The sequence below is a fragment of the Olea europaea genome, chromosome 1 (genome assembly GCF_002742605.1).
Source record: "Olea europaea var. sylvestris chromosome 1, O_europaea_v1, whole genome shotgun sequence".
Taxonomy (NCBI): Eukaryota; Viridiplantae; Streptophyta; class Magnoliopsida; order Lamiales; family Oleaceae; genus Olea; species Olea europaea.
The window spans coordinates 31,643,105-31,657,968 of record NC_036237.1 but is presented as its reverse complement, the minus strand read 5'-3'; the positions used below and the strand labels follow the sequence as shown (position 1 = coordinate 31,657,968).

Below are 14,864 nucleotides of genomic sequence, written 5' to 3'. Positions count from 1 at the left end.
CAATCAAAAAAGTAATACTATACATAATAAAATAAGTACATTATGTAATTTAATCTAAGTAAAATAAAATATAGACAGCATAATTGAATTAATGGGCACGTGATTCGTCTAGAGCATCTCAAATGCATTTCACTACAACAAATATAGTTAGTTACGATTACAAATATTATAATAATTCAACAATAATTGTAACATAAATGCAGCTAATCAAGATAGAAATGATAATCACAGAAAAATAAGAACATGGTATTACAAGCTCGCTTTGGCTAGAGTGGACTCACTTTGCCAAATGTGGCTTGATCTCTACTGACTTAGCACCCCTAAGTAAACACACCAAATAGAAAATATTAACATGAAGTGAATTATCCACTTTGTAGATAAAATATGTAGCGTATAATAATATTGTATTTTAGTGACATGGAGAGTCCAATTTTAGTACATTTTCTTTTTAAAAAAGAAAAAATAGGAGGCCAAATTTGTCATTCTATGCAGATTTAATGGCAAAATGGACGAAAGAGCTCGTTTTTCAATTAAGCCAAAAATTGAGAATGTGTAATGCTAAAAAAATATTAAGATAGATTAAAAGTATATTACAAATATCAAAGAAGTACAAATTTTCCATGATAATGTTACATTTCAACGTTACGAGAGAGAGAAGGCTTTCTAAACTATTTAGAATAGAGTAGTACTCTAGATCTTAACTTTACTAATGTGATTTTAAGACTCCATGCCTGATTTATTAACTCATTTACATAGCATGAACGTGAACTTGCTCAATTTGTACATTGCAACAGTGCTAATTCATTACAAAGACCAGCTGTGAATATTAATTAAACCATTTCCGTGAACTCGTGAACAATAAACTGATGGTGACGACAAAAAATCCTACTGCATATCCCACACCAAAGGGAATAGTGTACCATGAAGATCCCAACTCTTCCGCCGCCGGTGCCGGCGGCGACATTTCATCTTGACCTCCGGCGCTTCGTTGTGGGCAACTTTTTTGCAGTAATGACCCACAAAGTTTAGGATTCCCCTCAAATGAAGCGTTTGTGAATGTATCAAACTGACCGCCCTTTGGAATCTCTCCTTCTAAATCATTGTTTGCCACAGTTAAAAAAGATAAGAAATGGAGTTTTTTTAACGATTCCGGGATCTCTCCGGTGAGATGGTTCCCTGACATGTCCAAAATCTCTAAATTGACAAGACGGGACAATTCACTTGGAATGCTGCCATTGAAGTCGTTATCGTTGAGATCCAATTCTCTAAGAAGTCTCAAATTTCCTAATTCTGCTGGAATATTCCCACTCAGACTGTTATTCCCAACTTTGATCCCCCTCGGCAAGTTGAATAGTCGATTGTACTGGAGACTGTCGAATAAGAAAGGCAGTGCTAAATTACTCAAGTTTGGGTCTGTGTCATCTGAAACTAAAGCTTTAAGGTTGCCAATTTCGCGAGGAAGTTCTCCGGTGAGGTGATTTCGAGTGATGTTTAGTACAAACAGGCTTGGCATACTCCCCAACCATTTTGGGATTGTGCCTGTAATTTTATTGTAAGACAGATTCAGCACTTTGAGTTTCTTTAATCTTCCAATCCAAGAAGGCACTTCACCTTTGAGTCCGCATCCACCCAGAGTGAGAATTTGTAAATTTTGGAACCCACTTAGATGTGCTAAATGGTCATCATTTGGCACCGGTTCATCTTTGAAGCACCTTGACAGGAAGAGAACTGAAAGATCATCGCATCGCATCAGAATCCTTAAAGCTCCGACAACGTTAGACAGGAAATTGTCGGAAAGTGAGAGATGGGATAAAGATTTTAGCCCAGCCATGCAAGCTGGGATTTCGCCCGTCAACTGGTTATATGCGAATCGAACTGCAACCAGGGATCTACACAAGCACAGGCTAACTGGAATGTTACCCACAAAGCTATTGTTCCCAAAATCAATGGCTTCCAGTTTCTGGAGTGGCGAAAAATCAAGACTCGTGATTTCTCCTCTTAAACGATTATTTCGCAAAAGAAGCGTTTTCATGCTGGTACAATTCATCAAGGATGGAGGTACAGAACCATTTAGGTTGTTGCTGTGAAGAATCAATTGACTCAAATTCGACAGCAACCCGAAATCTTTAGGTATCTCACCAGTCAATTCATTTTGATGGAGATCTATAACACTAAGATTTGAGAGAAGAGCAATACTGCTGTTGATAGATCCTGTAAACTGGTTGTTAGCTAAAAAGATTTCTCTCAATGATTTCACGCTGTAAAGATCAAATGGAAGCCATCCTGAGAGAGAATTTAGACCAGCCCTGAAAATTTCCAGCTTAGAGCACCTTCCAATTCCTTGTGATACATTGCCACTGAACTTGTTCATGGAGAAATCCAGGAACTTTACATGTCTTGAGGCGATGCAAATAGAAACCGGAAGTGGACCGGTAAAACTGTTGTTACTAACATTGAAACTAATCAAACGCGGCGCACCATTGAAAAATGGAGACTGAATCGACCCATTAAACCTATTACTAGACAGATCTATTGTACGAATTGAAACAGGCAAGCTGTAGTTTGGTGTCCCGGACAGAAGATTATAGCTCAAATCAAGTGATTTCAAAGTATGAAAAAGTGTGAAAGGGAAAGCGCCAGAGAATTGATTGTGGGACAGATTCAGGTGAGATAGAAACGTAAGATTCCCAAGAAAGGGAGTTATGGTTCCAGAAATACGCTTACCGGGTGTCGATAAATATGTGACATGAGAGTCGCGATTGCAGGTTACACCTTCCCATTTGCAGCAGTCGACTGATGACCAGTTGAGAGGAATTTCTGATGGTGGGAAGGAAATATGTTTATAGAACGATAAAAGAGAATCACGATCAAGTTTATTACAGGAAAGTACTGTCACTTGTACACTAGAGAGTAAAAGGAAGAGGAAGACGAGGAATATTGGCATTGAACAGGTTCAGATATTTTTCAGATGTCTGTCTTCTTTTAGTTGATTTACACTAATCTCATAGATTATATATATATGGAAATACCAGTGGGGTTTCACCTTTAACAGAAATGGAAGTGTGAAATGGATTTGAATACGATGAAGCAGACTTGAAATCAGTCAACAGGACAGGACAATTACTGAATTGCCTGTGAAGAGGGGATTTCTGTTCATCACCCATTTACGGTTTACCAATCCACCATTCTAAAGTTCTCCCAATTTGATGTACTAAATCCATTTGATATTACAAGTGTACGAGAATTTGTTGAATTAAAGATGCTCTTCATATCAATTTAAACATTCTGGGCCCACATTATTAACACACAGTTACACACGCTAACTCAACTTGTTTGAATGATAGAGATTGAGATGTAGATGACCGCCATTTGCAGTTATTTGGTCAAATTGTCATGATATTAAGACTTGCTGTTCCGTCAACATGTTAAGAGGAATAATTCGAGCTCTTATATGTTTTCTATATTTCGATAATTAATCTATGTGATATTTATCCCTACAAGATGGTAGCAAGTTTTAACAAATCATTCTTGAAATTTGTATGCTCATTTTTTAGTCTTAATCAGATCAAGTTATTCGTTGAAGTTTAATGGACTCCGATAGACACTAGTGTAGTGCCGGCCATAGGCTCTCTAACAGACAAGTCGAATAGTGATTTAATGATACAAAATTCGTGCATTCAAAAAGTCATAAATGTATTAAGAAAATGTGAGTTGAGGATAATTTTGGAACTAAATGGTAATTGTATTAAGGAGAAATGTTTTAATCGTTTAGATCATGTCAATATCTTAACGGTGACTTTAGAGATTTGTCGTTGATTTGAGATAAAATTTTATCAAATATATTATGTTGAGATAATATCGTAAGTGTGACTCTCCAAATCAGAGAGCATCTTATTTTTAAAGTTTATTAAAAATGCTCTTGGTAACATAAGTTAGCATAACCTTATCCTTAATTTATTAATGTCCACATCTTACGCCATAATCAATTCCTAAGATGTTCATTTATTGTGATATTTGTGTATGTTTGTGTGTCATAAACATTTATTCTTTGCTGTACACATGATGATTATGTAAAGTTTTTGCTTCAAAGCATTATATTTGAAAATAATAATGGTCAATTTATATATTTTTTTTTTAAAAGAAGAACTTCTCGAAAAAAAGGTTACTTTAAGTCAACTTTATCTAAAAAGCTCTTTTAGCCTGACAAATTATTTTCAAAAATACTATCCAAACATATTTAAAAATAACTTTTTGATCTCGTAAGCAACCGATGAAGTGCATAAGGGATTAGAATTTATGATGAAATGAGACCGTCGCAAGGCAAAATAATGGTTTTTGATTTCATTATAACTTCGGGTTTGTTCATTTTTTGCCAATGGCTAGTCTAATTTGATTGAAATCGAGCCAATGAATAAAACACAGCACCTTGGCCTTGACGCAAGGCCAATTTTGGGCAAAATCCATCGTTTAGGCTCTCGCTTAAGCCTTTTTGCTATTCATGGTAATTTTTGTTTTTGTAATATCTCTTTCCATAAAATTTGAATTTGTATTCCGTTTGTTGGAGGATAATCCTGAAGATAAAGATTTTCTTTTCTCATGAAGTCAATTCGGATATGAATATACAATGAGAATGAACATTTGAAATATGGGTACAATGACGAGTATCACTTTTTCTTCCACCAACTTTAAAGGTTCATATTGTTGACAAAATGTTGTGAATTGTGATGTCCAATCCGTCCACCAGTTACATCCTTTTAGAGCATGGTGTGTTCGTTGGAGTGATTGACCTAAGATAAGTTACTGTGGATGAAGACTTTTCACCCAAAAAAAAACTGCACAAAAGCACAAATTGACATAATTTACATGTCAAATTGAGACCATTTCATTCCGTTAATGTCTATACACGGTTTCTTTAGTATCACACTTTTGGGCACCTAAAGAAATTTCCTAAAGTTAACAAAATATTAGTCCGTTGAATTGACTAGTTGACTTCTTCTAACAACTACTCTTCCCATTATTATAAGGAAAAGAAAAAAACTGGGTGTACAGAAGGTTTTTTTCACAGAATGTGTACAGAATAGAGACAAATGTGTGGGTTTCATGTTGTATAAAAAATGTCAAAAATGTGTATGGGCCCCAGAACTGTGAGATTTCTGTATATATTCTGGCAAAAATCCTTCTGTACATGTAGAAGAATTCTAAGGAAAATGTTTGTTGCACATCATTATTTATCTAATCTTTTATAGATTGAGGAGGTGTCAAAAAAAAGTAGAGAATTTTTATTTTTTATTTTTATTTAGTTGATAAGATTTTGTCTCATTCAAATATCATCATATCAGATGTTGATAAATTAATTTATAAATTGTGATATACATGTAGTACATTTGTAATAATGATTTATTGAGTGAATACTTACTATTACTTTACCGTCATTAAAAAAATGTTTAAGCTTTTTTTATTATATTTATTTTGAGATCTCTTTTTATATGTTTAACTTTGTGAGGAAGAAAACATTTAAAATCCTTTGGAAGTCGCTTTACGTTGAAAATGCTTGTAAACTCACCAAACTTATTTGTTACACAAGTCACGAGGGATTTTAATTTTTTAAAAAGATTTTACGACTTTCACTAACAGATTTCAATCATGTTAATTAGCCTCTTCGGCCATCAAAATTGGCGAAGCAACCCAATTCAACTGACGGTGAGATCATACACAAAAGGATTTGTTGACGAGAATCAAACTAAGTCCTCGTCTAGTTTTGATTTATGAGAATTAATTCTGTGAAAATAATTTTTCGGGGAAGGTGTGATTAAATGGTAGGAAAAAATTATTTTATTTTGGGAGAATATGTAATTAAAAATAAGTTTGAAGAAACAAAAGTTAACAAAAAAAAAAAAAAGTTAAAACCTAACTAGAGAAAAGTAAATTGTAAAAATGTGATTAGAACAAAGCAAATAAAAGGGAGAAGACAGCAATAATATACTGCATCCATAATCCTCATTTTAAAGTTTTCTACTTGAATTTAAATGCTCAACGAATGAGACTTCCAAATTGTTTAAGCAGCGTCTGAGGACATAGCTGTGTTGACTTATTTTTACAAGATTTCACTATAAAACGAAGAAAGATGTTACAATATATTGTAGATTTGCATTAAAAAATATATGTTTTAACAGGGCTAGTCCTGATAATTTGGGAACCTTATGCCAATCTTAAATAAGGAAAAATTCACAACTCATGTATTACGTATGGACAATTCAATTTGTTGGGAATTTACTTAAACATGCACGGCGGAATTAAACAATTTCAATTTTCATTCAGGATTCAGCTTTGCATTTAGATAAGAACTGTGATGAGAAATATACCTTTTTCTTGATTTGGCAAACTCCTTTGCGTTATTCTTTTTCATTAACTTAAATCTGTCTCCCACAGCTGTCCAATTGTTCAGCTTTTAATGAAATCCACACATAGAATAGACTGCAACTGCTAGGATTTTTCCTCTTGTTCCAGCAAGAATAATGAAAACCCTTATGGATCTCAAACCCTAGCCATGTATTTATATAAACTCAAACGGGCTCGGCCCGGTCCGATTCAATATTTAATTAATCCATTTAATTAAACCCGATCCGTGAATTAATTAATCCAATTAATTAATTCGAGAATATAAATAACAAATCCAATTAATTAATTTATCCAACGATTGTTAAATTAACCAATTGACAATTTGCAATCTTCCAATTCTCTTTTGTGTGCGACCCATTAGGTTCCCTACCACGATGCCTAATGACGTGAAATATTATTTTGACATAATCAAAATTGATAAATTAAACACCCTTTTAATTTATCATAAATTCACACTCGTCGTCCCAGATTGACATCTAGCAATGTATCAGAGCAACACATGTGATCGAAAATGTCACGTGGTATGACGAAACCAAAATTGTTCGTTTACCATGAAATTATAATTTCTTCGTCAATATGATCCGATCAACTACGAGATATGGAAGTGTGTCAATCTCGATTATCGATCATATCTTTCATTCGACTATTAAGTCAATATGAGTCGAAAACTCTTTTTCGACTTATATGTATACCTTGACCAAGGATTTCGTTATTGACTTAATTGAACGAAATGCAGATCACAATCTCTTACTATCTAAGAGTGATGAATCCTCTATTGGTCATTCACAACCTTCATACGATTCTTGACATACCCGAACGATGTCGTATTAGCGGCCCTTAGCAAAGCAACATCCAAAACCGTCAAAGCATGACTGTCCCCATACAAGGCACTACGATGACCTCAAGTTATAGGACCAATTCCACTACCGAACGTTAGAGATTACCACTGACACTCAGATAGTTATCCATGTGGAATCTCTTAGCGGGTCTCCAATGTTTTGTTCTATAACAAAACATCCACGTGTTCATTTAAGTGTCACCACACTTTAGCTCGTGAGATCTGCTACTTACTTCACAAGTAAGAAGTGCCACACGTGATGATCTAACTGTGTTAACGATATCTGTATCTCGTCATTACTTACGACCATGGTTTATTCAAGATCCAATCATACGTAATTTGTATCTCACAATCACAACTCATTGTGATTAACAAATCACTTAAACTTGGATCTTCGGATTCTATTATTTAATATTATTTATCACAAAATTAATTTAAATAAATAATAGATCTTGTCAAATTAAATATATTAAACATATTAAAAGTGTTTACAACCTAAATCGATTGGATTTAGAGCATAATACTTACACAATTTTCAGGTTCTAAGTTCAAAATTCAAAAATCAGGTAATTAATTAATTAATTAAAATTATTTTATTAATTTAGTATATTAATGTCACAATTATACAATTCATGGTCACATATGCATACTTATAGCCACAATGTCACATATTATCAAATTAATTGGTCATAGATTATTTTATCGATGTCAAATAAAAAATATTATAGGTCACAATTTATTTTTCGATTACAGATTTTCAAATTAATTGATCACAAATTATTTTTCATTCACATATGATCAAATTTTAGGTCACAAATGAATACTTGGTCACAGATAACCAAATAATTGGTCATACATCAAATAGTGCGTCATATATCACTGACACTACCACTATGACCATTTGCGACCACCCTCACCCGCCACCGCCACAACAGTACCAACACCACAACACCACCACCAACAAAAGCCGCCCCTTCACTACTACTATTGCACCACCATAGCTACATCCAACACAACTTGTAACACCACTATTTTACCTTCTCCGCACCACCATATTTGCCACCATCCCATATCGCCCAAAATTGGTTTAGATAGTTTGGCTATCGAAGAAACAAGTTCCCATAGAGCTCTCTACCGAACTTTAGCAACGACTAGGGCGATGCAGCTGTCGACACTCACATTATCGGCTGCGAGGGCGCCCTAGAGCAGCGATGATACCAGTGCTTGACTCTCACATCAAGCGAGGCCTCGTAGCACCACTCAAAGATGATGTGATGCTGCTGTGAATGGCAGCATTGCGATGCTGTCGTTCACAGCATCGTCGACCCATGATGCTGCTGAGAACTCTCAGTAGTCCCTGATGCCAACAGCATCGATCAAGACAGATCCTTCATCGTCGTCGTCGACGTTTGAAGAGAGAGAAGGGACAAAGAGAGAGAAGGGAGAGATGTGGAGAGAAGAGGGATGGGGGAGAGAGAGTTATAGAAATGAATTAGGGTTTTGATAAAATGGGTGTGTGAGGTGTGTTTTGATACCTGATTTGTGAATAACGAAATTTCATCCCTAATTTTTGAATTGTAATCTTTAAACACTTGAGATTGTGTAATTTTTCAAATATGCCCCCTATATCTTGAGCCTTCTTATAAAAAGTTTTAATATAATTGTAAATAATCAAATACAAATAATTAAGTTCAAAAAATTGAAGAGGGAAATAATAAATTGTCAAATTTCAACATGCAATAGAAATTATAAATGAAATTTGGCAATAGAAATACAATGCAATGACAAGGGGGTGTGTTCGATTCTTTGATTATTTTCTCATAGCAACTATTTCAAACAAAATTAAATATGCATTTGAGTGATTTGTGTACAAAATTGAAAAATATTGACTGTGAGAGATAGTATAACAAAATAATGAAAATGACAATCAAATATAAATGAGCTTCTAATTGCATATTAGTTCAGAATAAATTAACTTACAGATAAGAAGTATAAACATAAACAAATACTTAATAAATTTAAAGTACATTCAACAAACATCTAAAAAAACTATTATTATGAGATTAAATCAAGACAATGATAATAACAACTTATGTACTATGTAGTATATATTATAAAGATAAGGGAGAAAGAAAAAGACCTGTAGGGCTGTAACAATGCAATGAGACCAAACCAATTTACTAAATCGAATATTCAAAATTTTAGTTCAAAGGGAGATAATTTATTTTTTGTTGGGTTGAAAAAAAATTATCTGTTGGACGTGAAATTTGAAGAGATAAAGAGATCCTTTGCTCGGTTGAGTAAGGAATAAATGGTCAAATTAGTTATAGAGAGAGAAAGTGATGTTTGTGATATATTTATATGATCAATAAATTTAAGCGATAAGTTTTATGTCATTTATATTTTTCTTACAGGATTCTTGTATTTTCAACTTTTATTAGTTTTTTTTTGTGTTTGCATATGATAATTTTATTTTAAAGAGTTTCATTAATATAATTTTCATTTTTCTTCGACCAACCAATAAATTTTACATATTTCAGGGCCTTTACCAAAGTGAGGCTTTAAGCGATCGTCTATCTTGCCTATAGTGGGGCCGTCGTTGTGTTCTAACCTCAATCTTGTGCATAACTCACAATCTTGACTAAACTCATGGCTTTATACCTAACAAACATTGATCAAACTAATTCAGTGCTTGTTTGGAAATATTAGTTGAAGTGAAAAATTGAAAAATGTATGATTAAGCCCTTGTTTGATCTTCGTTATTTCAAAATATAGTTTTTTCTATCTCTTAGTTTCAACTACATAATCTTTGATAAAATAATATTACACGTAAATCTAAAATTTTATCTTATTTTTTAACCACACATTCTTTATCAATCTACAATTCCAAAATGCATTCTTAGCAAAAAATGGGGCTCGAACAAGCGCATTCACATACAAAATTATTTTATTGATTGATGTAATGTGTAGTTGAAACTAGTATGAAGAAAAATGATTCTCAATTAAATTGTGCCAAACAAACGTTTAAAATTAAAAGATCAATGATAAAAGTCATTCAACCCAACTAACGTAATCTAAACAAGTGACAAATGAAGAGCATTTTGACAAAAATTAGTGATGTTTCTGCAGCATTCTTAAGTTCAATAACATTCCCATGACACGACCAAAATTCAGTTATTTTTTAAGCAGTTAACCTTGTATACGATCATATTTGTTATTTTCATTAAAGGGCATTATTCTTCTAACTAGTAATTTAGCCTTTGTCAAATCTCGATTTTTGAAAGAAAATCCATTTTTTGTCATCAGTTTGTGGTGCCTTCAAGTAATTAAATAATATTTAGACAGACCAATAATGACTTGCATGTATATATATATACATACATATATATATATACATATATATGTATATAGATATAGTTTTATTTATTTATTCACTTTGGACAGTCATTTGCTCCTTCCAAAAAAAAAAAAAAATAAAAAAAAAAAATAATAATAATAATAAAATATATATAACAATAATAATGATGATGATGATGATGCATGTTTAGTACTTGATTTGTGCATAAAATGGCATACACTATGCTAGAATGACGATATTTGAGAGAATGAAATGTTATCTAAATAATTATGACATCGTTCTCGATGAATTTTTTTTCATCGAATTTCAGATAACTTGATGATTTTATACATGCTTGCAACAACAATGTGTCTAAAATACATACTCATTTTGTTGTTATATTTCTTTGGCTGAGAACATGTGCTAAATGTAGAAGAATTCACAATGCAGAGCGTGTATTCAGGTTGTTGGATAAACGTGATGTCGTCGCTCGGAATGCTATGATTCTTGGTTATGGTGATAGAGGTATGTGAAATTGGGCTTGAAATGTTTCCAAGAGAATCGAAACTTGGGAATTAAGGGTGATTGCACCCCATTTTCCACCATTTTTTAAAACAAAAAATTTAAGCTAGCAATGGAATGGTTGCATATGAAAGCACTAATGAAAATAAAAAAAAAGTTATCACAATTATGAAACAATAAATGTGAACCAACAATAAAATTAGCAAGACTAAATGCTTCATATTCCAACAAAAATGAATTCACCAAAATAACATCAATTTACCCAACTAAACTAAGATCACGCTAAGGTAATACTTTACACGAAAATAATTAATTATAAAGCCTAAACAAGAAACAAGAACTTTACATGTCTTGAGGCGATGCAAATAGAAACCGGAAGTGGATCGGTAAAACTGTTGTTACTAACATTGAAACTAATCAAACGTGGCGTGTTAAGGGAATATAATCCCACATCAGTAAAATATCGAAATAATGACCAATATATAAAGAATTGGGACACTTCTTTTAATAAGGTTAACCTTTTTAAGATGGATCTCAAATCTTAACATGGTATCAGAGCCTATTAAGCTCCAACAAGCGATTCGATCCGATTAAGTCTCTAAAAATGAGCACACGAATTTCGAGATTGGTCTGCTCAAACGAGCCACCATCTTGCGAGGGTATGTTAAGGAAATATAATCCCACATCGATAAAATACCGAAATAATGACTAATATATAAAGAATTGGAACACTCCTCTTAATAAGGTTGACCTTCTTAAGATGAACTCCAAATCTTAACACGGCGCACCATTGAAAAATGGAGACTGAATCGACCCATTAAACCTATTATTAGACAAATCTTTTGTACGAATTGAAACAGGCAAGCTGTAGTTTGGTGTCCCGGACAGAAGATTATAGCTCAAATCAAGTGATTTTAAAGTATGAAAAAGTGTGAGAGGGAAAGCGCCAGAGAATTGATTGTGGGACAGATTCAGGTGAGATAGAAACGTAAGATTCCCAAGAAAGGGAGTTATGGTTCCGGAAATACGCTTACCTGGTGTCGATAAATGTGTTAGAATACGTGAACAGTAGATTACTTCAGGTTCTAGCAGAGTCTAGAATCTTCCAGCTGCTCCAAAATCCATCTTACCAGAACGATCATCTCCAACTATAGTTGTTCGACTGTTAGTTAGTTAGGATTAGTTTGTTAATTAACCAATTAGTTAGTTAATTAATCTAGTCATTTTTTCTATAAATACAAGACTTTGTATACCTCTTAGATCAATGAATTGTATATTCCAATCCCTCCTTTCATGGAGGTTTCTTCTCCTCCTTTAATGGAGTGTATTTCATTTTTCTCCTATCATGGAGTGTTTCTTTTATGGAATTTATTCCGGTTCCATTGTATCTTGTTATTCTCCATTTATGGAGTTTAATACATTGTTTCTCATTCAAGAATTTAACAAAATGGGTGACACGAGAGTTGCGATTGTAGGTTACACCTTCCCATTTGCAGCAGTCGACTGATGACCAGTTGAGAGGAATTTCTGATGGTGGGAAGGAAATTTGTTCATAGAACGATAAAAGAGAATCACAATCAAGTTTATTACAGGAAAGTACTGTCACTTGTACACTAGAGAGTAAAAGGAAGAGGAAGACAAGGAATATTGGCATTAAACAAATTCAGATATTTTTCAGACGTCTGTCTTCGTTTAGTTGATTTACACAAATCTGATAGATTATATATATGGAAATACCAGTGGCGTTCCACCATTAACAGAGATGGAGGTGTGAAGTGAATTTGAATACGATGAAGCAGACATGAAGTCAGTCAACAGGATAGGACAATTACTGAATTGCCTGTGAAGAGGGGATTTCCGTTCATCACCCATTTACCAACACACCATTCTGAAGTTCTCCCAAGTTGATGTACTAAATCCATTTGATATTACAAGTGTACGAGAATTTATTGAATTAAAAATTCTCTTCATAATTCATATCAATAGAAACATTCTGGACCCACATTATCAACACACAGTTACACACACTAACTCGACTTTTTTGAAGGATCGAGATTGAGATGTAGATGACCGCCATTTGCAGTTACAGTTTGGTCAAATTGTCATGATATTAAAGACTTGAGGTTCCGTCAACATGTCAAGAGGAGTAATTCGAGCTCTTACATGTTTGTCTATATTTCGATAATTAACAGATGTGAGATTTGTCCCTACAAGATGGTAGCTAGTTTTAGTAAATCAATCTTGAAATTCGTATGCTCATTTTTTAGTCTTAATCGGATCAAATTATTCATTGGAATTTAGTGGACTCTAATACAATATTAAGACTTGATGTCAGGTTGATAGGATTAGTTCAAACCCTTATTTTAGTATTTTAATCAACATATGATTTATCCCTTAAAGCACAACCCTTCCCTCTTTTAGAGCACAAAAGGTTACACAATTTGAGAATCATAATGATAAGATATATATTCGAAAATTATTAAACAACGTAGAGAGTACCAATTTCTACAATGAAATGGACGGAAGTTAGCTACTAGCAATCTTGTAGAAACCCAGAAAGGAATAAATAAAATTCGTTGAAGATCCTTAGATAGACACCAGTGTAGTGCCGGCTATAGGCTCTCTAACAGAAAAGTCGAATAGTGATTTAACGATACAAAATTCGTAAATGTATTAAAAACAAGCGAGTTGAGGATAATTTTGGAACTAAATGGTACTTGCATTAAGGAGAAATGTTTTAACCATTTAGATCATGTTAACATCTTAACAGTCACTTTAGAGATTTGCCGTTGATTTGAGATAAAATCTTATCAAATACAGAGTGTGTTTGATCCACATTCTTTCAGAAAAAATATTCTTAAACAGTAATTTGATATCATTTCAATCACACATTCTTCAATAAAATAATATTACATGCAAATCCAATACTTTTTCTTATTTTTTAACCGCACATTTCTTATCAATACGCTATTCAAAAATGCATTTTTGTTGAAATAATGTGGTTCAAACAAGGACATATTATGTTGAGATAATCAGATCGTTGATATGCTAAGTGCGACTCTCCAAAATAGAGAGTGTCTTATATTTAAAGTTTATTCTTTGCCGTGTATGTAAAGTTTTTGCTTCAAAGCATTATGTTTGAAAATAATAATGGTCAGTTCAGCACTTCAGCGAGAATTCTATTTTTTTTAGAATTTCTTATAAAAAAAAATGTTATTTTAAGTCAACTTTCTCTAAAAAGCTCTTTTAGCCTGAAAAATTATTTTCAAAATAATTATCCAAATATATTTAAAAATAAAGTTTTAATCTTGTAAGCAACTTTTTACAAAAACTCAACTTTTTACAAAAACTCTGCCATACTGACCCTAAATCTTCTTCATAATTGATGAATGATTTATTATAAGAATGAACATATGCATATGGATACGAAGACGAGCTTCATTTTTTCTTCTGTCAACTTTTAAAATTCATATTGTCAACAATATGTTGTGAATTGTGACGTCCAATCCGTCCACCTATTTCATCCTCGGATGAAGACTTTTCACCCAAAAAAAACTGCACAAAAGCACAAATTGACATAATTTACACGTCAAATTGAGACCATTTCATTCCGTTATTGTTTATACACGGTTTCTTTTGTATCACACTTTTGGGCACCTAAAGAAATTTACTAAAGTTAACAATATATTAGTCCATTGAATTGACTAGTTGACTTCTTCTAACAACTGCTTTTCCCATTATTATAAGGAAAATGTTTGTTATAAAAAA

General features: G+C 33.1%; 1 protein-coding gene across 1 annotated transcript; it reads right to left on the bottom strand.

The window, feature by feature from the left end:
* Positions 1 to 712: 712 nt before the first annotated feature.
* Positions 713 to 3,225, bottom strand: LOC111401294 (receptor-like protein 2). The gene has a single exon (XM_023028975.1). The coding sequence runs from the start codon at positions 2,942 to 2,944 to the stop codon at positions 827 to 829; it is 2,118 nt and encodes a 705-aa protein (XP_022884743.1). The 5' UTR covers positions 2,945 to 3,225; the 3' UTR covers positions 713 to 826.
* Between the last annotated feature and the right edge of the window lie 11,639 nt (positions 3,226 to 14,864).